This window comes from Scyliorhinus torazame, chromosome 28, assembly GCF_047496885.1.
Source record: "Scyliorhinus torazame isolate Kashiwa2021f chromosome 28, sScyTor2.1, whole genome shotgun sequence".
NCBI lineage: Eukaryota > Metazoa > Chordata > Chondrichthyes > Carcharhiniformes > Scyliorhinidae > Scyliorhinus > Scyliorhinus torazame.
Genome location: NC_092734.1, coordinates 10,280,296 through 10,302,366, shown reverse-complemented (window position 1 = coordinate 10,302,366; position 22,071 = coordinate 10,280,296). Strand labels below are relative to the sequence as shown.

The following is a 22,071-nucleotide window of genomic DNA, read 5'->3' as shown; positions in this document are numbered from 1 at the left end:
TGGTTGCGTCTCTGACCCAGTTGAAGCCTTCAAATGCTTTCCCTGTACAACTTCGACCATTCCTCTTTGGAATGCCACATTAACTTTTAAAATTTACTTGTGGCTTTCAAGTTTTGAAAATACACTGTCCTAAGTATTCTCAGACAGCACTAAATATCAGCAATAATGTATCTATAAATATATACGTGTTAAAGATTTACATATAATATACTGAGCTTTAATTGTGTCTATGGCATAAATGATTTATTATCTTTTACAATCGATACAAATCTCTCGGCACTCATTAAAAACACTTCACTATTATTGCTTGACACTGAATCATTCGCTAGGCTTTATCAATTATTTTGATCCTCGAAATGCAACAACTTGCATTTTCATAGCACTTTCAGTGTCGTAAAGCTTCCCAAGATGCTTCACACTACTATTATCAACAAAGTTTAACTTCAAGCCACACTGTAGTAGGAAGAATAAAGGAGCTGAATATTGTTTAAATGGAGAGAGATTGCAGAAAGCTGCAGCACAGAGGGATCTGGGGGTCCTCGTGCATAAATCACAAAAAGCAAGCATGCAAAGTCAGCAGGTAATAGGGGAGGCAAATGGAATGATGGCCTTTATTTGAAAGGAATGGAGTATACAAATAGGGAGGTCTTGCTAAAACTTTACAAGGCGCTAGTTAGACCACACCTGGAATACTGTGAACAGTTTTGGTCCCCTTGTCTAAGGCAAGATATACTGGCAGTGGAGGCAGTCCCGAGAAGGTTCACTAGGTTGATCCCGAGTATGGAGGGATCTTCTTATGAGGAGAGGTTTGAGTAGGTTGGGCCAGTACTTATTGGAGTTTAGAAGAATGAGAGGCGACCTTATTGAGACATATCGGATTCTCAGGGGGTTTGACAGGGTCGATGCTGAGAGGTTGTTTCCCCTTGTGGGAGAGTCTGGGACCAGAGGGCACAATCTCAGAGTGAGGGGATCGCCCATTTCAGACAGAGATGAGGGTGAATTTCTTCTCTCAGAGGATAGCGAATCTGTGGAATTCTTTCCCGCAGAGAGCTGTAGAGGCTGGGCCGTTCAGTATGTTCAAGGCCGAGACAGAATTTTAATCTGAGGGAATCGAGGGTTATGGGGTTAAGGCGGGAAAGTGGATTGAGGATTATCAGATCAGATATGATGTCAGTGAATGGCGGAGCAGACTCGATGGGAAGAATGGCTACTTCTGCTTCTATAGCTTATGGTCTTACATAAGCAGATATTTCATAGAATCTACGGCATGGAAATGGGCCCTTCGGCCCAAGCTGGTTAATGCCAACCAAAAAGCCCATCTAAGCTAACCCCATTTGCCTGCATTTGGCCCATGTCCCGCAAAACATTTCCGATCCATGTATTTGTCCTAACGCCTCTTAAATGTTGTCAATCCCCCTGCCTCAACCACTTCCTCCGGCAGCTCATTCCACATACGCACCACCCTCTGTGTAAGGAAGTTGCTCCTCAGTTTCCCATGAATTCTTTCCTCTCTTTACTTAAACCTCTGCCCTCTAGTTCTCGATTCCCCAACACTGGGAAAAAAGACTGAGCGCATTCACCCTATCCATACTTCTCATGATCTGAGACACCTCTCTCAGATCATCACCCCTCCGCCTCCTGCGCTCCAAAGAAAAAACAAAAGTCCCAATCTGTCTATCTCTCCCCATAACTCAGTCCCTTGAGTCCTGGCAACATCCTTATAAATCTCTTCTGCCCTCGCTCCACTTTAATAACATCTTTCCTACAGCAAGGCGACCAAATATTTGGAGAAGAGAGTTAGGTTTTAAGGAGTTCGTAAAGGAAGAGTGCAAGATTTAGAGGGGGAATTGCAGATCTCGGGGGCCAGCCCATGATGAAGGCATGGTCGCCAATGGTGGCGCTGTTACAATGGGAGGGGGGCCGTGCAGGAGGTCAGCATTGGAATAGTGCAGAGATCTCGGAGGGTTGTAGGGCTGGAGTGGATTACGGGCAATAGACAGGGCAAGGCCACCCAGCTTGAAAACTTTAAAATGGAGGCATTTCTGGACTGGGAGTCGTTTGGGATATGTGGGCAAAGCAGTGATGGGTGAATGTGACTTGTTGCCAGCTAGTTTGTGTATTATTCCTTGTGTCTGAATAAAAAATTACCAGTTGTTTTTAGCTGCGGTGGAGTTCCAACGAGTTTCATCGACTCAGCGACGTCTCCCCACGTACGGGTTTTCTTCTGCTTTCGATCTTGCTTTTTCTGCATCTTGTGTAACCTTTCTAGTAAGCGTTCTGAAGTCACCTGGTACCATGTATTATTCCTTGTGTCTGAATAAAGCTCGTAGTCTTACAGTTGAAGTAGATGCTTTATTTCTATGAGTTCGTTCTCTCTCCAGCGTTTATACTATGTTACATCTGAGCTGCCTGCCTGTGTCCTGCTCACCAGCTGCCGTTCCGGTGAAGAGTCCGACTTCCTGTTTGCCTCTGTATATGTACATCTCTGATGCTCCCTCTAGTGGTTACTTAGTTGTAGTGTATTTACCTTAACCCCTTGTGTATGTACAGTGATGCATATCACTACAGGTTGTACATAGGAACATACAACATACAGTGCAGAAGGAGGCCTTTTGGCTCATCGAGTCTGCACCGACCCACTTAAGCCTTCACTTCCACCCTATCCCCGTAACCCAATTACGCCTCCTAACCTTTTTCGACACTAAGGGCAATTTAGCACGGCCAATCCACCTAACCTGCACGTCTTTGGACTGTGGGAGGAAACCGGAGCACCCGGAGGAAACCCACGCAGTCACAGGGAGAACGTGCCGACTCCGCACAGACAGTGACCCAGCGGGGAATCAAACCTGGGACCCTGGCGCTGTGAAGCCGCAGTGCCATCCACTTGTGCTACCGTGCGTGCCTGAAGCTGGCAGAGTTTTGGATGAGCTCAAATTCACGGATCTTGGAATATGGGGGTCTGGTCCCGGAGTGTGCTGAAGTTGCCAGAGGTTGCGAAAGGGATGGATGAGGGTGACAGTGGCAAATGAGCCGAGGGCAGAGGCAGAGATTTTGGTACTGGATTTTATCCTGTTCTATGGTACAAATTATAACAAGTGGAAACAGGACACAAGTGCTCCAGCTCTCAATGAACCCTGAATATTGAGCTGGTTATGAATGGCCAAGCATTCGAGAGGAGCTGATTAAGGTCAGGCTTTGGCCATGTGTTTGGCTCGGAGATTCAGACACAAAGACCGATATTGAGCAGAGGCAAATTGCGGTTTCCAGATCGAGATTTCGGAAACGTGCTCCTTTTATACAACTGACTGATATGAATTATTGCACTGACCATATAACTGCAGGCATTGTAACCATTGTGGAGAAAGAATATGTTCAAAAATCTGTTGATGCAGAGCTCAGACTGGTAGCTTCGCCCTTTGGAATGACCGCATTGCTGACCAGGAAAATGAATTCAAGGAGCAGGAACCAACATCGTAATGTTAATAGTGAAGCCTTCCTTTTCTGAAAGCATCATTGATATTGAAAGTACGCTGTGCAAATGTTAAGGACAGTTTCAACAACTTGCATTTACGTCGCGCCTCCAAAATAATGAAATGTCCTAGCAAAGCTTCGCTGGAGCATTGTTGAACAATATTACAGTCATCTGCACCATTCGATCACATACAGTTGGCCAACGGTGAAGTGGGGTTGACGCATAATGTGCCAACTTCTCTCTCTCGGTGGGCAGTGTGTGACTCACAGTGTGCAGTATAACTGTGGCCCTGTTGTCTGCCCTTTTCTACTCTTCTGATCTCAGCCCAGGATGCATCTTTCAGTAAGGGCGGGATTCTCCCATTCCCCCAATCGCCTGCTTCTCAGCAGCACGATTCTCTGCTCCCGTCTCTGTAAATGGGAATACCCATTGAAGCCCCCCCATGCCGCTGGGAAGCCCGGCGTTGGGGGTGCACTGCCGGTAGGACCAGGCAATCCCCCTGCCAACGAACAGCCAGATATTCCCAGCCTAAATCTATCTGGTCAATGCTTTTGCATCTACACACACACACTGTGCGTTGGTCTCTCTATCTCTCTGGGTCACAATTTTAGACCAGGGTTTCTACAATCCCAAACTACTTAAAACAAACTGCTGCTTATGGTTGTTCAATAGTCATATTAATGTTCAGACATTCATCTGACTTACGTGTATGAGTTTGGACATCTTGGCCGGGATTCTCTGGCCGTTTGACCCAGCCAGCCAGCAGTGCTCCCCATCCATCGGTTTGCCACGGCTTGGGGCGGCTTCAATGGGAAATCCCATTGACAGCGATGGGGGCAGAGAATCCTGCCAGTGAATGGTGCGCCACCTCCCGCTGCCGTGAAGCTGGGAGACCAGTGAATCACGCCCCTCTCTCGAAGGATGATGACTCGCCATCTCCCTTTGTGACATCACCTTGCAGAACAATTTAATGTCATCACGTAAAATGTAATCTTATCCCTCTATGTATGGGATTCCGTTGTCATCTTAATTAAAATGTTGTGGGTTAGAGTTCAATCCTGTATAAGTACCGCGCACTAACCGATTGCGCCACTGCAGCCGCACTAGAGTTCAACCCTGGGACATAATCTAACTTGGCACCGCAGTGCAGGTGCGAGGGACGACCAGTTGTATCCTGGCCCCTATCTGTCTGTTCTTGTGGATTCAAGACATTAGGTTCAAAGAACATGTGCAGCTCCACATTCCTTCCTGAGCCAACATCATGAAAACAGATCATTCATCCGATTGTTGCGTGAGCTAACAGTCGCTGCTTGTTAAGTCGTGAACTGTCTCAGCGGTTTCTCTGGCCACCATCTGGCTCATGACCCAATGGCGTGTGCCGTAGCGCTTAGTGAAACTGGAGTGTTGTCGCTCGGGTGCGGTTTATGGAGAACCCGAGCTGTCCAAACATTAGGCCCCATCTCCCCCCCCCCCCACCCTCTTGACCTCCCCAGTGCGTTACAAAGGAATGGACAGCACTACGCTTGGCACTGGCCTGGATGTAGGAGTGCCTGGAGAGATGGGCGAGTTAGGCACGATCCTGCCTTTGGGATCCACTCCAAATGTTCGGTCAGGGTTTACTCCCTTAGCCTCCGGGCGAAATTCTCCGACCCCCCGCCGGGTCGGAGAATCGCCGGGGGCTGGCGTGAATCCCACCCCCGCCTGTTGCCGAAGTCTACGGCACCGGATATTCGGTGGGAGCGGGAATTGCGCCGCGCCGGTTGGCGGGTCCCCCGCACGATTCTCCGGCCTGGATGGGCCAATGTCCCGCCGCTAAAATGCCTATCCCGCCGGCGTAAATTAAACCACCTACCTTACCGGCGGGACAAGGCGGCGCGGGCGGGCTCCGGGAGGGGCGCGGGGCGATCTGGCCCGGGGGTGCCCCCACGGTGGCCTGGCCCGCGATCGGGGCTCACCGATCCGCGGGCGGGCCTGTGCCGTGGGGGCACTCTTTCCCTTCCGCCTCCGCCACGGTCTCCACCATGACGGAAGCAGAAGAGACTCCCTCCACTGCGCATGCGTGGGAAGCTGTCAGCGGCCGCTGACGCTCCTGCGCATGCGCCGCCCGGAGATGTCATTTCCGCTCCAGCTGGCGGGGCACCAAAGGCCTATTCCGCCAGCTGGCGGGGCGTAAATTCGTCCAGCGCCGACCTAGCCCCTTAAGGTTGGGGCTCGGCCCCCAAAGATGCGGAGCATTCCGCACCTCTGGGGGCGGCGCGATGCCCGTCTGATTTGCGCCGTTTTGGGCGCCAGTCGGCGGACATCGCTCCGTTTCCAGAGAACTTCGCCCTCCATCTCTCCTGAGGCATGTGCAATCCTTGTTATTTTCCCTAATTTCATCAAAATTTAGCAAGCGGCTGGTTTAACACAGGGCTAAACAGCTGGTTTTGAAAGCAGACCAAGGCAGGCCAGCAGCACGGTTCAATTCCTGCACCAGCCTCCCCGAACAGGCGCCGGAATGTGGCGACTAGGGGCTTTTCACAGTAACTTCATTTGACAACTACTTGTGACAATGTGATTTTCATTTCATATTCATTTTTTTTCATTCACATGCGCAGCCCACGTTGATCTTTCAAATAAGCACCAAAGACGCACAAACAATTGCATCACATAATCTGACCGGATATTGAAAAGGATTTGACAGAGTTGCTATGGAAATAATTTCCTCTGGTGGGGAAGATCAAGGACAAAAGGGCTTTATTGCTAAATTAGAGTTGGCTCTCTAGGAGGGAAATTGCGAATGCCATTTCAGAGTGGCGGAAATCCAGGACATTCTCCTTCGAAATGCTGAGGGCTGACTGGAGGTCTCAGGTCGGAGATCAGTAGATTTCTGTTCAGCTAGAGTATCGAGGGGTATGGACCGTCAGGTAAAAGGGGGCGAGGGACAGACCAGCTCCCGAGGCCGAATGGCCTCCTGCAGCTTATCTTCCCAGAGGAGAGATCTCCAAACACTTGGCAGATTTAAAACCAACTTAAGTTGCCAACATTCCTCGTCCAGTCAAGACTGCCAGGAAAAGATGAGCTGGGTAATATGTTTCATTCCTGTTTATTAGGGTGGCACGGTAGCACAGTGCTTTGTGCAATCTAGGTCTGTGCGTGTTACGTTAGAGGGAAAGAAAAAAAAATCAAAGGTCGATTTAAGGGAGGCAATTAGTAACAGATGGCAGAATCGCCATTTCGGAGGATTGAGATGGGGGACACAGCTCAATGATGATCTGTTTCTTGCCTGAAACCACGCCCTGGTTGCACCCAACTCGGGACGCGCTGAGACCGTTAAACCTTTCGCGAGATCTAACACGATTACGCGGGACGTCGCAATATGGATCTCATCCTCACTGAGTTGCATATTTAAGCGAGCAGTTAGCCTCACTTATCATAGAATTTACAGTGCAGAAGGAGGCCATTCGGCCCATCGGGTCTGCACCGGCTCTTGGAAAGAGCACCCTACCCAAGGTCAACACCTCCATCCTATCCCCAGTAACCCCACCCAACACTAAGGGCAATTTATCATGGCCAATCCACCTGACCTACACATCTTTGGACTGTGGGAGGAAACCGGAGCACCCGGAGGAAACCCACGCACACACGGGGAGGATGTGCAGACTCTGCACAGACAGTGATCCAGCCGGGAATCGAACCTGGGACCCTGGAACTGTGAAGCAATTGTGCTATCCACAATGCTACCGTGCTGCCCAATAACTTAAAATAGGTCTGTGCAGGATTCTCCCGGGATCAAGCACCCACCATTTACATTCCCTTTGTCTTTTGGTCGACGACATCTTTGTCAATCTCTCTCCAGCCTCCAGCTATCACTGGCCCTCCCCCCCCCCCCCTCCCCACAGCAGTATAAATATCACCCTAAATCCACTTCTCTCCAGCTCTGATATAGAGTCATCCAGACTCGAAACGTTAGCTCTGTCCTTTCGCCACAGACGCTGTCAGACCTGCTGAGATGGTCCAGCATTTTCTGTTCTTGTTTAAATGCTTTCAAGGTGCTTTTCAGAAAGCTCAATGCACCCGTCGCCCCAGGGTGGGGCACATAAGTTGCAAAAAAGGTTTTGAAGACAAAGAAATTGAGGAGTAAACTTGTCTTTATTGGTGGAACCCTCTCGTCATTGGGACTACTTTGGAAAAAGAGTGGGGAAGCTATTCGCGAGATCTTGTCCCAACGTCACAATCACTGCTGTTTGTGGAATCTTACCTTCCTTTAAATGGTAACAATACATCCAAAGCTGGGGCCGGTATAGGTCAGTGGACTAGAAAGCTGGTTTGTGATGTAGAACAAGGCCAGAAGGTTCAATTCCCGTGCCGGCTGAGGTTATTTACGAAGGTCCCGCCTTCTCAACCCTGCCCCTCGCCTGAGGTGTGGTGACCCTCAGGTTAAATCACCACCGGCCAGCTCCCCCCCTCAAAGGGAAAAGCAGCCTACGGTCATCTGGGACTGTGGCGACTTTACCGTTACACATCCAAAGTATGTAATTGGTGGCAAAACATTTTGGCACGTCTTGAAATTGTGGATGGCGTATAAATGGAAGCGTTTAAATAAAGCAGGATGAAGCTTCGAGTGTGGGATTTGCCAGCCAGGAGTGCAGTCGGAACGGGATGAAAAAATTAAAGGGGACCGCATTTCAATGAATGTTACACAAAATCTATTTGTCTAATCCTGAGGGAGTGGTGCATTGTCACAAGGAACAGAGATTGGCCATGGATGAAAGGGCTAGATCTCAGACCTCACTCATAGATGCCCTATTATCCAGCCAGCCTGCACTGATCTTTCATTCCACCGCTCTCTGCTCATTGTTTCTCACCTCTGAGTCAGAAGGTCATGGGTTCAAGTGCCGCTCCCTAGAGACTTGATGACAATAATCGCAGCTGACATTTCTGGTGCAGTACCGAGGCCGTGTCGCATTGTTGGAAGGGCTGCCTTTCGAATGAGTCAAGTAAGGCCCTGTCTGTCGCCTGAAGTGACAGAAAGATCCCAAGGCGCCATACCGAAGAGGAATAGGGCAATTAGCCATTATTTTTTGGGGTCAACATTTGTCCTTCAATCAACATCGCTAGCAGCGATGATTTGGTGATTAGGACATTGCTGTTAGTGGGCGCTAGGGGTGTGCAAATTGGCCGCCAACTTTCCTACATCAGTGACGACACTTCAACAGTACTTCAGTGGCTGCACTGTTTTGGGACATCCTGGGGTTGTGAAAGTCGCTATGTAAATGCAAGTCTTTCTTCTCTCGCCGGCAAGGCACAGGTGAGATTGGCAGTTCCCCACAAATTGTGTCACGAAGTAAGTCCATGACGTATTGCGTTTGGAGCACCAGCGTGCCGCACCGACGCTCAAATCACAATCGTCTTTCTTTGTCCTGAATTTTAAGCATGTTCTCTCCCTCTGCAGATCAGGCTACTGTGCTGAAGGTATCGAGCGATCATGTGGTCTACACATGCCCAGAAGGACTAAATGTCACCCTTAAGTGCAGTCTCTCCGGACACCTAAAGGACGGGCACGACCGATTGGCCAAGTTATGGTACTTCAGCCACGGCAAGAACGCCACGTGCGCAGAGAAGATGCATATCCGTAACACCTCAGTCAAATGGGAGACCCACAATCAGTACAAAGGCCAAGGGGTCTACATGAGCTCGGATCACAAGGGCGTGTTCTGGGTCACAGTGACAAACCTGGTGCCAGGCGACCAGGGGGTTTACTGCTGTGTTGTACACGAGCTGCACAGATCGCAGGAGAACAAACACCACCCAAAAGTCGAGCTGACGGTGCACGGAACCATGGAGCTCAAGGTCATCGCTGGTAGGTTTCTGTAGACAACTATTTTGTTCCCCTCGGGTTGTTCTGTAGACCGACCCATTGATCAGAGTTCTCACTGGGGCCCTGCCCAATATTTGTCCCTCAACCAAGATCAACAACGAAAAACAGGTGGGCCTGGCCATTCGTGTCATAAGCTGCTTGTGGGATCTTTCTGTGCATGCAGTGTTTGTTATGTCTCAGCAGTGATTACACTTCAAAAGTACGTCATTAGTTTAAAGCACTTTGGGTGCCTCACCTTGGACAGCAATGGGGACGAGGCCCGATGCTCTCTGTGCAAGAACAGAAAAAAAATGTAATTTATTTTCTTACGAAATGTGAGGGTTGTTGGCAAGGCCAGCATTTATTGCCCATCCCTAATTTCCCTTAAACTCAGTGGTGTGCTAGGGGCAGTTCGGAGTCAACCACATTTCTGTGGGTCTCATGTAACCATAGGATCCCTGCAGTTCAGAAGGAGACCATTCGGCCCATCGGGTTTGCACCAACCCTCCGAAAGAGCCCCCTACACCGAGGCCCACACCTCCGCTCCATCCCAGTAACCCCACCTAACCTTTTCGACACCAAGGGGCAATTTAACATGGCCAATCCACCTAATCTGCACATCTTTGGACTGTGGGAGGAAACCGGAGCACCCGGAGGAAACCCACGCACACACGGGGAGAACGTGCAAACTCCACACAGTCAGTCACTCGAGGGTGGAATTGAACCCGGATCCCTGGCGATGTGAGGCAGCAGTGCTAACCGCTGTGCCACCCTGCCTCCTCCAGTTAGACCAGACCAGGTAAGGAGGAGAGTTCCTTCCTTAAAAGGACATTGGTGAACCAGATGGGATTTTGCGACAATCGATGATAAATTCCTGGTCACCATTGCGGAGCCTAATTTTTTAGTCCAGGTTCTTTAATTGAATTTAAATTCCACTAGCTTCCGTGGTGGGATTGGAACCCGTGTCCCCCAGAGCATTAGCCTCGGGCCTCTGAATCACTAGTCCAGTGACATTATCACGAGGCTACTATTTCCCCTTCTATAGCCCGTTCACCCTAGTGAAATGTCCCAAAGTGCTTCTTCAACATTAGGGCAGCACGGTAGCATTGTGGATAGCACAATTGCTTCACAGTTCCAGGGTCCCAGGTTCAATTCCAGCTTGGGTCACTGTCTGTGCGGAGTCTGCACATCCTCCCAGTGTGTGCGTGGGTTTCCTCCGGGTGCTCCGGTTTCCTCCCACAGTCCAAAGATGTGCAGGTTAGGTGGATTGGCCGTGATAAATTGCCTTTAGTGTCCAAAATTGCCCTTAGTGTTGGGTGGGGTTACTGGGTTATGGGGATAGGGTGGAGGTGTTGACCTTGGGTAGGGTGCTCTTTCCAAGAGCCGGCGCAGACTCGATGGGCCGAATGGCCTCCTTCTGCACTGTAAATTCTATGATAATCTATAATAATCTATGAAAATTTGACACCAAGCCACTTGAGGAGATTTATCAGGGCAGGTGACCAAGTGCTTAGTTAAAGGGGTTGGTGAGTCAACAGCAACTACTGTGGTTGGACTGGGTAACCTCCCTTGTCACTTTGCAAAGTGGCACATTTCACACGGCCAAGCGTTCCCCTGAACTGAATCAAAAATCTGTCAATGATTGAAGGTGTTAAGCTAAATAGGGCTAATGGTATCGGAGGTACCCTGCTGTAAATGTCCCATTTATACATCAACAAATCTAGATGTGGCTCTAGAGTTATCACCTTTCATTCCTCAATACAATTCAGCACCTGAAGGTGGATTTAGCACAATATAGCTGTCAGTACGATTCAGGGCGAGACCTCATACTTCTGACACAATCACCGTGCTCCCCAAACAGTGTACCTGGAATAAAAGCCATTGGTCTTGGGGACACGACAGGTCAAACTAGCTTCTGTGTTGGCGAAGAGGAGGAATCCTCTTCTACCAGAAAGCGAAAGACTATGTTTGCTCAGAGTCCCAACCATCTCCTCCATGACCGCCGAGCTCTCTCCGCTCCCAAGGGGACAATCCCAGTTTCTGCGGCATTCTTTCCACCCTGACGGAGTGCACACTTGCAGGCTGATCTCTGTTGGTGCTCGGAGATGGGGCAAAAGACTAGAGGCACTCAAGACACTTCAGCCTTCAGGGTTTCATGAAGGTGCAAGGGAGACCGAAGGAAACAGAAAGCTATTTTAAGTTACTCAATCGCAAGACAAAAAGAGTACACAGGTGTGAAAGGTACACAGGTGTGAAGAGTACACAGGTGTAAATGTTACTCACCCCATCCCCCCCCATTTCTTAGCCCACATTTATCCCTCAACCAGCAACACTGGAATCGATTACCTGGTTATTTACTACATTGCTGTTTTGGGATCTGGCTGTGCAAAATTTGATTTCAAAAGTGTCAGTGCCAACTCTTGAAAAATAAATTGTGTTTGGGAGATTGGGGCCATGAAAGGCGCCATATAAATGCACATTCTTTGCCTCCTTTGAACTGGCAAAAGGGGAAAACTTCGTTATTGGGAAGTAAGTTTTTTGCACAAAGCATCATCAGTACCTGGATGTTTTGCCAATAAGGGGAGTGGAGGCAAAATATCTGGAATTATTTGAGAGTCAGTCAGGTAGAAGGTTAGAAGACAGAAGCTGGATGTGTTAAATGGCCTACCTCGTTTGGAATTACCTCGTGTGTATTTTTAAGGGATCAATGCCTATTTCAGACGCTGAATTGCTGCAATGTTCTTTTTAAAAAAAAAAACACAGGTAATGGAACTCGCGCCTCCAATCAAAAGTGTACTTTTCACGATGCAAGTCCAGAATCAGACACAGAAGGTAAGATATTTACTCTCCTAATTTATTTTGTGATGCACTATTCCTTCTGAACCTCTCTGTAGTCTTCGAATGGGGTTGACCACCTGACTGTTCCTCTTCTGCTGCGAATTGCCCTTACTTAGCTCGTTCCGCTTGTCCCCGTCCGAGCATCTCCTGCAGCGGCTCCTCTTCCTGTCCCTGCACCGTTGCTCTCTGTGGTGGTATGTATTAGGGGTAATACGGTACACCGCGTGTCGACAGGCTATTGGTGGAGGGATGCCAGGTCCTGATAGGATCTGCCACCTACTGGACTCCACCCAGAAATGCCGGTATAAGAACCCAGCTTTTCCCTCCATTTCCCTCAGCAGCTGCATTCTGTAACCACGCTGCTGGGGATAAAGTTCTGCTTAATAAAGCCTTCAATTGACATTACCTCAACCTGCCTCGCGCCATATTGACGGTGCTACACTCTCCAGGATCCTTGATTGATCCCTCCTCTTCCTCACGCCTGTGCTGCCCCTGAGTAATGGCAGCTGCTGACATCGGGCAAGCAGCTACACAGACATTGGCGGCAACCAGCTCTCCCTCTCCATCAACTCCATCGAACCGTCCACTAAGACCATGCTGGGTTGGTTGCATGCGCCCACAATTGGATCATAGGTGGTCCTTCATCCAGTCTGTGCCAGCTCTTTTGAAGAGCAATCTAGTTCGTTCTAATCCCTCATCCCCCCCCACTATATTCCTGGGATTTCTTTCTCTTTCACGTTTCCATCCAAATCCCCTTGAAAGCTAATATTGAACGGTGCTGAACATCTAATCCGGTAATGTATTCCAAATCCTAACCACTTGCTGCATAAGGAAGTGTTTTAACCTGTCACACTTGGTTTTGAAATCCGTTCCCTCTGGTTGTGGACCCTGCGGATAGTGAAAGCAGTTTCTCTTTATTGACTGCCGCTGAACGGTTTTAAACCCCTCTATACAATTTCCTCTTAACCTTCTCTGTTCTGAGGAGAACAGTGAGCCACAATTTCGCTCCAGGCGTACACCAGGAGCGCCAAAGCTACCATCATCTTTAGCACAGACACAGACTCCGTCATCTGACAAAGCGACCTGTTGGCAGCCGAGGGACTGTCAGCTGATCTCCCGAACCCAGCGCACGGGGCCGAGATTACAACAGCGTCACATCAAGTGGGAAACCTCTGCTTCATTGCGCACATGAGGGCATATTCTCTGATTTAAGTATTCTCCACAAAATGCCACAATTACGAGGAAGATTTCTATACGCGTGCATTTTCAGACCTTACTTTGTAACTTGTTAAGATCCCGGATCAGACCCCCAATTGTTAGGACATCGGACAAGAACCCCAGGCATTTTTGTTTTAATTTGTAAAACCGTTGGGAAAGGACACTTCACTCAGGGTGATACCACTGACCAATTGGTATCTTTTATATTAAGACAAACTTTATTCTAAGACAAAACATGATCACAGCAAATAGCTTTTCAATTAACAGTTAAGCAATTAGAATCATATCATAGAAACAGAGAATTTACAGTGCAGAAGGAGGCCATTCGGCCCATCGAGTCTGCACCGACCCTTGGAAAGAGCACCCAACGACTCCACCCTATCCCCCTAACCCAGTAACCCCACCTAACCTTTGGGACACTAGGGAGCAATTTTTTGTGGCCAATCCACCATCTTTGGACTGTGGGAGGAAACCGGAGCACCCGGAGGAAACCCACGCAGACACGGGGAGAATGTGCAGACTCCGCACAGACAGTGACCAGAGGTTGAAACTGAACCTGGGCACTTTGCCACCATGCATATTGGAACTCTTCAGAATGACTCAACAAAACTAAAAAAGTCGGCACTGGAAACAAAAATTCATGACAGGTAGCCTCGATGAAACAAGATATTACTCAATGCCGTACCTGTAAACCACAATTATCTATTCCACATCATTAATGCTGCATACCTAATAGATCAAGTATCTGTCTAACTCAGCCTTGAATACATATATTCAGTTACCCAGCCTTGACTTCTCTCTCTGGAAGAGAACTCCACAGACTGATGACACTTAAGAAGATACTTCTCCTCATCTCAATCTTAATTGGGAGACCCCTTATTTTTAAACTGTGTTTCAGATACCCCCACGAGGGGAAACCGTCTCTCAGCATCTACACTGTCAAGCCCCCAAAACTGGCCAACTGGATAGCTCTACTACAGACACAATGGGCCGAATGGTCCCCCTCGGTGCTGTGGTATCTATTGATCATGCTTCAGATGTTTTTACTCCTCACTTCAATGGCTGTATGTGTGACTATGGTGTAATCCACATTGATACATTGATTAACCCTTCCTTTTTGGATTGTTTCCCCAGTCACAGCTGTTGCTCTGGCCACTATGGGATGTGTGATCGGCATCTTGTCCCTGCCCTTGATTATGCTGCTGATTTACAAACAGAGAGAAGGTGCAGCCACCCGGAGAAGTGAGTGAATTAACCGCCACGTGGGTTCAGCGGCTCCGCAAATCACAGGGTTAACACTGAGAATAGAAGTTAATAGCAACCTTTTAGAAAAGTGCACCACTCTGGGCAGATGTTGATACTTAGGGCGAGGTGAATACTTCACTCCCAACTACCTCGAGGCACAGAGCCGCATGGTAGACTTACACTGTCACCTGCTGGTCGGAGGTTGTGTATAACTGTACAGAATTGCTTTGTGCAAATCATCACACTGCTCTCGTAGGATTCGAACGCAAGTCACCAGTGGATTACCCTGGGTCTCTGGATTGCGAGTACAGTGATAATACCACTATGCCATTGCATCCCCTGAAGTTGAGCAGAAATTAGTGACCATTTTTCTGCACTGATGCCACTGTGTAGCAACAGGTTATCTGCTTCTATTTCTGGTGCCCGAGTGACAGGAAAGTCGACTTTAACACCAGATACTTCTGAAAATGAGGTTGAGTGACATCAAACTCGAAGGGCTCTCCTGTTTACAGTAATGGACGTCTCCAAATTTAATCAAACCAAGAGATGTGCATTCATCTCAAACCAAAATCTTCCAGGGAGTGGCGAGCACCGTTGGGTTGGCACTCTGCTTTTCTGCGACACGCGAGTGCATCACATTTCCCGCTAGAACCCCTGATTCCCGGCTTTTCCAGAAATGCAGAGCGGAACTGAACTGGCTTGCTGCTTCTTCGTAGGTGCTGGATCATCGGGGGAGGACGAGCCACCGCCCCTTTTTACAGCCCCAACCGCCGTATTCTTGTAAGTGTTTGAGACATTTAAACTCTCTACGGCAGTCAGCACTGTTCATGGGGGGAGTGGCTCGTCTTCTCCCAATGATCCAGTGTCATGAGGAAATCTCGGGACATTTAAAGTTTCCTTGAAAAAGGGGAAGGGTGGGTGAGGGGGTAGAGTGGGTGAGGGGGTAGAGTGGGTGAGGGGGTAGAGTGGGTGAGGGGGTAGAGTGGGTGAGGGGGTAGAGTGGGTGAGGGGGTAGAGTGGGTGAGGGGGTAGAGTGGGTGAGGGGGTAGAGTGGGTGAGGGGGGTAGAGTGGGTAAGGGGGATAAGGGTGAAGGGTGTGGAAGGTTAAGTGGGTAGAGTGGGTAAGGGTGAAGGGTGTGGAAGGTTAAGTGGGTAGAGTGGGTAAGGGTGAAGGGTGTGGAAGGTTAAGTGGGCAAGGGGCTAGGGTGGGTAAGGGTAAAGAGTGTGGAAGGTTAAGTGGGTTACAGGGTAGAATGTGGAAGGTTAAGGGCGTAGGGTGGGTAAGTGGGTAGAGTGGGTAAGGGTGAAGGGTGTGGAAGGTTAAGTGGGTAAGGGGGTAGAGCGGGTGAGGGGGTAGAGTGGATAAGGGTGAAGGGTGTGGAAGGTTAAGTGGGTAAGGGGGTAGAGCGGGCTGGAGTGGTGGTCGGGTTCGGGGGGGAAATCGGGTAGTCGGGGGTGTCAGGTGGTGGGGTTGGATCATCGCAGGTCGGTGGCGGTGCAGAGGGTCGGGGGTAGTCAGGGTGTGGGGGGGGCTAGTCAGATCAAGTTGGGAGGGGTGGGGATAAATCAGGAGTTAGACTAGGTTTTTTTTAAAACAGTCCAACATTCCCTGGGTAACTATCCAGATAAATGGGAACCAGCTGAAGTTTGCGACTAACTCTAAAGTTGGAAACTCTTTTGGAGGGCCTTAGGGAGCAGGGTTATTGCCGATCGGAAGTTCAAACTTCCTGGGCAATTTCCATGGTGTCAGTGTGTCGAGATCTAGGAGAGGCAGCACGGTAGCAGAAGTGGATAGCACTGTGGCTTCACAGCGCCAGGTTCAATTCTCCGCTGGGTCACTGTCTGTGCGGAGTCTGCACGTTCTCCCCGTGTCTGTGTGGGTTTCCTCCGGGTGCTCCGGTTTCCTCCCACAGTCCAAAGACGGGCAGGTTAGATGGATTGGACATGATAAATTGCCCTTAGTGACCAAAAAGGTTAGGAGGGGGTCATTGGGTTATGGGGATAGGGTGGAAGTGAGGGCTTAACTGGGTCGGTGCAGACTCGATGGGCCGAATGGCCTCCTTCTGCACTGTATGTTCTATGTTCTTAAAAAAAAAAGCGGTCCCATTGTACATCCGGAGCCTGGACTCCTGGTGTTTCAGATCTCGCACTTTACACGTAATAAACGAGGCTGGGAATGCTGCATCTCTGTAACTTCGGTAAAAGGGGCGTCCATTTTATACACAGCAAGATGCCACATTTAGCAGCAAGTTAGATCAGGAATGAGTGGCTAATCTGTCTCTGCTGGTGTTGGCTGAGGGAAGGATGTTCTTGTTCATTGTGTCTGATATCCACCTGAATAATCGCAAGAGACAGGCTTGAAGCTGGATTGCTAGCTTCTTAAAGCTGCACTGCAGTCAACGTCAGCCTAATTAAGAAAGCTCACATTTGTGGTTCGACTGTGGGAGAAAGTTGAACCTAGTCAGCGTAATTTAATAGGTAATGTCCCCACCAGCACTATAGAAATAGCAGAGGTTTCAGCAGCTGACGATTGTAATCTGACATCCTACAAAACGTTCCTGCTGCTCCTCCTCCTCACCGTCTGATGACACAACCAGAGTGGTACAGGGCAAGCTGCTGTCGGCAATAATCGGCAAAAAAGTTACGGGCGGAAACAGACATTTAACCTGAAAAGGGGAAGATACGCATAAGGCAGCAATGAATAGAAGTCTTTGATGATAGGCTGAAGGAAGAAGCCTCAAGTGGAACATCAATGTCGACACAGGCCAGCTGGGCTAAATGTCCTGTTTCAGGTCACTAGACTCAATGTAACTCATGCCAAGTTATAAGATTTTTAACTGTTTGTGCCTGCCCTACAGCACACGTTTCGATTCTTCACAGTCTTACCTCACTTTTCTCTCATTTCAGGAGCCCATGAGCTTGTCCGAATGGATAGGTATGTTCTTTTATCCTCAAGTTTCTTTCCTCTGAACTTTAGGGAACTCTCTCCTTTGCTTTTTGCCCTGTTGTACAGGATACGGTCAAGGTCCCAGCACCTAAGTTAATGCAAGGCAGAGTGTCCGCCAGGAAGTACTTACAGTGGAGGTTGTTACAGTGGGGGCTGGTTTAGCACACGGGGCTAAATCGCTGGCTTTTAAATCGCAGGCCAGCAGCACAGTTCAATTCCCGTACCAGCCTCCCCGAGCAGGCGCCGGAATGTGGCGACCAGGGGCTTTTCCCAGTAACTTCATTTGAAGCCTACCTGTGACAATAAGCGCTTTTCACTTCCAGTCACCACACATCCTCAGCAACCGTAGTTTTTTTTGGTGGAGTGGACCTGCACTGTGTCCCGCTGCTATAATGTTGCTCGAACACTCAAAGGAACTCCATTCCTCCACTCTACACAGGGTAAATTTAGGTGGCGATGTGCTGCCTCTCAGGTGGGGTGGGGAAGAGCGGGGGGGGGGGGGAGAAAGAGAGGCTACTCTCCTAACTTTTAGGAATAAGAGTGGTGGAGTTCTTTCTGCAGAATAGCTCTACGCCCTCTGGTTAATGCAGAGTGCCCCCAGGACCAGACCACAACTTGCTGCTGCCATTATTGTCATTGCTCTTTGCCGCTCCACCATTGGGGTGTCTGGTTTTGAATAGCATTGGCCTGGAGGTTAAATCAACACAGTTGACCAATTGTTGGGAAGCTCCTCAATCGCAGGAAGAGTAGGAATTTGAGCTTGGTGTTAGCTGTCCTGCTCTTTGTGGTTCGAGTTTACCAACAGCACTGGATGCTCCTGGATGCCCAGTAAAATAAAATAAAATTAGCCAGTAACAATCTCCTTTGAAACAAGAGAGAAATGATGCAGGAAATTGGGAACATGACCTTGAAATGATCAAACCTGCCTCGCACTAATTGGGAGATTAAAATAAGCTCAGATCCAAAACGAGTGAGGGAGGGGACTCAGTGACCTTTGTTTTTCCTGGATTACAGCGAGGCTATCGGCGTGGAGAATCCGGTATTCGAGGAAATTCCAAGCCCGGAAGCGAAACCACGAGCACCGGCCGGCAGACGGCTTCTGTCAGAATCCGATCGCCATCTCCTCTCTGAACCCAACACGCCACTTTCTCCAGATACTGCGCCACGATTCTTTCCAACACTCGGTCAGTTTACATTCTTCCCTCTGCCATGTTACAGAAACCGTTGTGTGTGACGAGGGCAGCTACCTGTAACTGTCCCACTTGGGCAGCCTCGGAATTCTAAAGCTCAGAGGGACTGATTCTGGGAGAGTGGGCAGAGGGGAGGGTTCAAGCCCCACTCCAGGAAACACTAGCACATAAATCTACTCTGACAGTCCCAGTGCCAGTTCGGAAGGAGCCAATGCCGGGGGCCGGTTTAGCTCACTCGGCTGGACGGCTGCTGTGTGATGCAGAGTGAGGCCAGCAGCACGGGTTCAATTCCCTCACCGGCTGAGGTTGTTCATGAAGGCCCCGCCTTGCCCGAGGTGTGGTGATCCTCAGGTTAAATCACCACCAGTCAGGTCTCCCCCTCAAAGGGCTTATCTGAGACCATGGCGACTTTACCTTACTGTTCTCTCTCTCTCTTACGGTTCTGTCTCTCAGATGAGGTGTTAATCTGAGGCCATCTGCCTGGTCAGGTGGCTGTAAATTAGAGAATGAGACGGAGAGAGAGGCAGGGAGGAGGAAAGACCTCATAGAAAATCATAGAATTTACAGTCCAGGAGGAGGCCATTCGGCCCATCGTGTCTGCATGGGCCCTTGGAAAGAGCATCCCATTTAACCTGAGGCTCCCAACCTATCCCAGTAACCTCACCTAACCTTTTTGGACACTAAGGGCAATTTAGCATGGCCAATCCACCTAGCCTGCACATCTTTGGACTGTGGGAGGAAACCCACGCAGACACGGGGAGAAGGTGCAGACTCCACACAGACAGTAACCCAAGCCAGAGATCGAACCCGGGACTCTGGAGCTGTGAAGCAACAGTGCTACCCACTGTGCTACTGTGCTACATGCAACATTTTTCAAACTTGCTCGAACATTTTTAACCAGGGTCCTCTTTCGAAAGGTCGGTGCAGAGTCGATGGGCCGAGTGGCCTCCTTCTGCACTGTAGGGATTCTATGAAAGAGGTACCATTTGATTAAGGAACTGGATTACACCAGTTATTAAATTTACATTTGAACTTGCCGAGACCTGGACATGCCAACACCTGCATGAAACCAGAGTTCAATGAAAGGGTGAAAATACTGGACTCAGCCGGCAATACCAACTGAGCATGTACCTGGGCTGGCCGTGGCATTGTGGTTAACAACCAGAAGCTTTAGCAGGATGGTGGGGCTTTGCAAACCAACTAGTGCATCAGGGCAAGAAATGGCACGTCAAGCACTGCATAATTGTTAGCTGCATTTCTGGGCCGGCTGAACTGAGAGGGGAACAAAAACTTGTAATTACATTGCGCCCACAAGATAGTTAAAACTTATTGCAGGAGCGTTATAAAACCAAATTTGAGCCTTGCTGGGGAGTATTAGCGCAGTCACTGCGTACAATGGACGACAGCGATAGCAGGTTTTACATTCTGTGCAACGGTTTCATTCTGTTGAAAACCTGGTGACTCTTAGCACACAGATATAAACCAGCCAACCACTCGCACCTTGACACACGCACATACACACACGATTAAGTAGCAGTGCCACTAGGTGCAAAATAATTGGCACACTTACAACTTCAATTCTGGAACATAGGACATTGCTAAGGAGTTTGAAAAATTTTGCGGAGCGAAAAAGAGAGAAACATTTTAAATACTAAAATAGCAGGAAGCACAGGTATTCTACGCTATGATTAAAATCGCTTCTTAGGTTAGAAACTATGTCACAGCCCCAGGATGTCACGGAACACCACTTCCTGTTAAGAAAACATCAAGTACAAACTGACCTTAGCACTGAAATTTGTAATATTGTTCAACATTTTTGCTTTTACCCCTACAGCAGAAAAGGTTCTTACGATATAAACGTATCACAACATCGGCAAAATCCCTAACCTTTAGTAAGACTGAAAGCAGCTCTTTTATAATTTTTCTCGAATTGAGAAGATGACTAAACGGGCGGCCACCGCCAATGTGGGGCCGGTTTAGCTCAGTTGGCTGGATGGCTGGTTTGCGACGCGGAGACGACACCAACAGCGTTGGTTCAATTCCTGTACCGGCTAAAGTCATCCATGAAGGTCCCGTCCCGCCTTCTCCACCTTGCCCCTCGCCTGAGGGGTGGTGACCCTCAGGTTAAACCACCACCAGTCAGCCCTCAGACACAAAAGGCGCGGGCGGCACGGTGGTGCAGTGGGTTAGCACTGCTGCCTCACGGCGCTGAGGACCCAGGTTCGATCCCGGCCCTGGGGTCACTGTCCATGTGGAGTTTGCACACTCTCCAAACAACCCAAAACGATGCGCAGGGTAGGTGAATTGGCCACGCTAAATTGCCCCTTAATTGGAAAAAAATTATTGGGTATTCTAAATTTATTTAAAAAAAAGAAACAAAAGGCATGACCAGCCTGTGGTCCTCTGGGACTGTGGCGACATTTGCTGCAAATATGTTATGCTCATTATTGAACATTGCTGAAGTTTTTCATCTTGCACTCATCAGGACAAATGCAAGAGTGCCAAATTTCAAACACTGGCAACAAGTTACACTGCAGGGGAAATGGATGCTGATTGGTTGACAAGTTGGCTCTAATTGGCTAAGGCCAATGGAAAAAGCACTGGATAATTAAGAATAAATGTGCAAGAGAATGGTTCGCTGCAGGAATCCTGCATATATGACAGCCTGGCTGTTTTCCCCGTTTTTAATTACATCTTTAATAAGTCGCTGAGGCAGCATGTTCACGTTGAAGCATCTTCTCAATTACATACCCTCTACTGCAGCCAAATGCTTCTCTCAGGTTGGTCTGCCTTTGGTTGGCTCTTGCGAACTCGTTTGCTGTCTGTAACTGGACATGGAATGAATCTCCATGCCTATTAAGGGAGTGCCCAAGTCAAAATCCCAGGTTAGCGTCAGTTTGCCCCCTCAGGGGTTGGTTGATGGCATTCTGTTTCCCAAAGTGAAAATCCCACAGAGTTTACAACGCTTCAGGACGTGACAGGGTGGATGTAGCCAAGATGTTTCCCCTGCTTGGTGAGTCTAAAACCAGGGGACATAATCTCAGGATGATGGGTTTGGCCATTGAAGGCTGGAAGTGAGGAGGAATTTCGTCCCTCAGAGGGTGGTGAATCTTTGGAATTCTCCACCTTAGAGGACTGAGGAAGGTCAATCATTTAGCATGTTCAAGACTGAAATCGATAGGTTTATGGAGAGCAATGACATCAAGGGATATGGGGACAGCGCAATAAAGTGGCAGCAAGGTACATGATCAGCTGAGATCTTATTGAATGGTGGAGTAGGCTCGATGGGCTGAATGGCCTACTCCTGGCCCTATGTTCATAA

The 22,071-nt window shown here is 48.9% G+C and overlaps 2 protein-coding genes across 8 annotated transcripts in view; one reads left to right on the top strand and one right to left on the bottom strand.

The window, feature by feature from the left end:
• cdh23 (cadherin-related 23) overlaps positions 1–22,071 on the bottom strand; it is an 815,609-nt gene that overhangs the window by 143,456 nt on the left and 650,082 nt on the right. The window lies entirely within an intron of this gene.
• Positions 1–22,071, top strand: part of vsir (V-set immunoregulatory receptor) — a 35,373-nt gene that overhangs the window by 11,713 nt on the left and 1,589 nt on the right. The window contains exons 2-6 of the mRNA XM_072491435.1: positions 8,907–9,314; positions 12,075–12,143; positions 14,502–14,609; positions 17,520–17,547; positions 18,574–18,743. Of these exons, the coding sequence (XP_072347536.1) occupies positions 8,907–9,314; positions 12,075–12,143; positions 14,502–14,609; positions 17,520–17,547; positions 18,574–18,743 (783 nt within the window). The remainder of the gene's footprint in view (positions 1–8,906; positions 9,315–12,074; positions 12,144–14,501; positions 14,610–17,519; positions 17,548–18,573; positions 18,744–22,071) is intronic.